Here is a 2,214-nt window from a genome sequence, read left to right on the forward strand (position 1 = left end):
CCGGTGATTGGAAACCTCTTCAGCATAACGCCGATGAAGTTCCGATGCTTTGCTGAATGGGCCAAAATTTATGGGCCAATTTTTTCTTTTTACCTTGGGTCACAACTAAACGTGGTGGTGAATAATGCGGAACTTGCTAAAGAAGTTCTTAAAGATAATGATCAAAATTTGGCCAATAGGTTTAGAACAAAACCTCTTGATAGTGTGAGTAAAAATGGGATGGATTTGATATGGGCTGATTATGGACCTCATTATGTGAAAGTAAGAAAGCTTTGTAATCTTGAACTTTTTACTCAAAAGAGACTTGAAGCTCTTAGGCCAATTAGAGAAGTTGAAGTTACTGCCATGGTTGAAAATATTTTCAAGGACACCACTAAGCCTGGTATGTGAATTTTATTTAGCATGGATAGATATTTAGTATTTAATATCTATCCATTTAATTTTATTTTTTTTGCATGTTTACTTACTTCAGAATAAGTTAGGATTGATAAAAAGGTCTACAGTTACATATCACTAGTTTACAAAAAAAAATTGGCACACACATCAGATATTTGTGTAGTTTGGTCATTAAATTAATATGGTCCAGTTTTAGATAATTTTTTTCTTTTCTTTTTAACGTATTTAATTGGTTAAGAATGAAAACACTGACTGTACACGAAAATGATGGGAGTATCAATCATTTTCATGATTTCTTTGATAAAATAATATTCAAAACCTTGAAGAAAGGTCTTTAATTATATAAATAATGATTAAATGGAATTTCATAAGAAGTTTTTTATTAAATTAAATATTGTTCAACGGGAAAGTCTTTTCTTTAATATTCCAGTCAATAGGAGATAGAATTGAGCCATACCACACCCTTTTTAAAAAAACATACTCCCTCCGTCCCTTTTTAGTTGTCCACTTTAGAAATGGCACACAGATTAAGGCAACAATGATTAGCACAGTAAAGTTACAATTTTACCCTTATGACAACTTTTCACTTCAAAATTACAACCACTTATTTGAATTCAAGTGAAATAAATTGGAGGGAAACAACATACACTTTTTACAATTTTCAAGAAGTGTAAATAAGGGTATAATAGGAAAAAAAATTGTTGTCTTTTCTTGATTTGTCAAAATGGACAAGTAAATAGGGACATCTAAAAAAGGAAATATGGACAAGTAAAAAGAGACGGAGGGAGTACTTTCTTAATAAGCAATACAATAATATAATATTAAATACAATAGTTAAAAGTGATTAATTATTTGATCATCATACTTTAGTCTAATATTTTATGATACTAAGGCTTAGAAAGTTGAAGTTCCAATGATATTGAACTACATATTCAACCCATAGAAGTTTTTTAGGGATCTTTATCAAAAACTCGGTCAAATTCATTGTTTATATTTTTAGTCGATAGACATAAATTATACATTAAATATATACAATTATTTACACACATGGTTGGTGAGCGACATTTAAACAATTTTTTTTAGAGTTTAAATCCTAAATCTGTCTTTGGGGAGCAGGTAATGATAGTGAAACAATGACGCTAAGGGGCTACTTGGGATTAGTGTCATTCAACAACATAACAAGGCTAACATTTGGGAAGAGATTTATAAACTCAAAAGGTGAAGTTGATGAACAAGGTGAAGAGCTCAAAGCCATTGTAACAGATGGGATAAGAATTTCAGGAAAACCTAATTTGGGAGAATTTGTACCATGGCTACGTTGGGTATTTAAAGATGATAATGAAGCTCTTGAGTCACAAGATAGACGTTTGAATAAATTTACAAGACTTATAATGGAAGAACACACAATTGCTAGAGAAAAATCTGGAGAAACCAAACATCATTTTGTTGATGCTTTGCTTACCCTTCAAAAGGAGTATGATCTTAGCGATGACACTATTATTAGCCTTTTTTGGGTAAGTATACATATACTAGTTAATATAATTTTAACTTTTATACACTGACATCACGATTTTTATTTTTGTATTGTTTTTATTTTGAAGTACTAATTAATTTTTTTTTGTTTGTTTGTAGGATATGGTACAAGCAGGGACAGACACAATAGCCATAACAGTTGAATGGGCTATGGCAGAACTGGTAAGGAATCCAAGAGTTCAACAAAAAGTTCAAGAGGAGCTAGATCGAGTTATTGGATCAGATCGAATCGTAACAGATATTTCCAAACTCTCCTATCTACAACATGTAGTCAAAGAATCACTA

At 31.0% G+C, this 2,214-nt stretch overlaps 1 protein-coding gene across 1 annotated transcript; it reads left to right on the forward strand.

Annotated features, from left to right (window-relative positions):
* Positions 1-3: 3 nt before the first annotated feature.
* LOC102593896 (cytochrome P450 98A3-like) lies at positions 4-2,211 on the forward strand (the record flags this gene model as incomplete). Its single annotated transcript, XM_006368018.1, has 3 exons — positions 4-382; positions 1,513-1,910; positions 2,029-2,211. Coding segments are annotated over 3 exons (960 nt in total), but the record flags the coding sequence as incomplete, so codon positions are not given.
* Between the last annotated feature and the right edge of the window lie 3 nt (positions 2,212-2,214).

The sequence above is a fragment of the Solanum tuberosum genome, unplaced genomic scaffold (genome assembly GCF_000226075.1).
Source record: "Solanum tuberosum cultivar DM 1-3 516 R44 unplaced genomic scaffold, SolTub_3.0 contig00443, whole genome shotgun sequence".
NCBI lineage: Eukaryota > Viridiplantae > Streptophyta > Magnoliopsida > Solanales > Solanaceae > Solanum > Solanum tuberosum.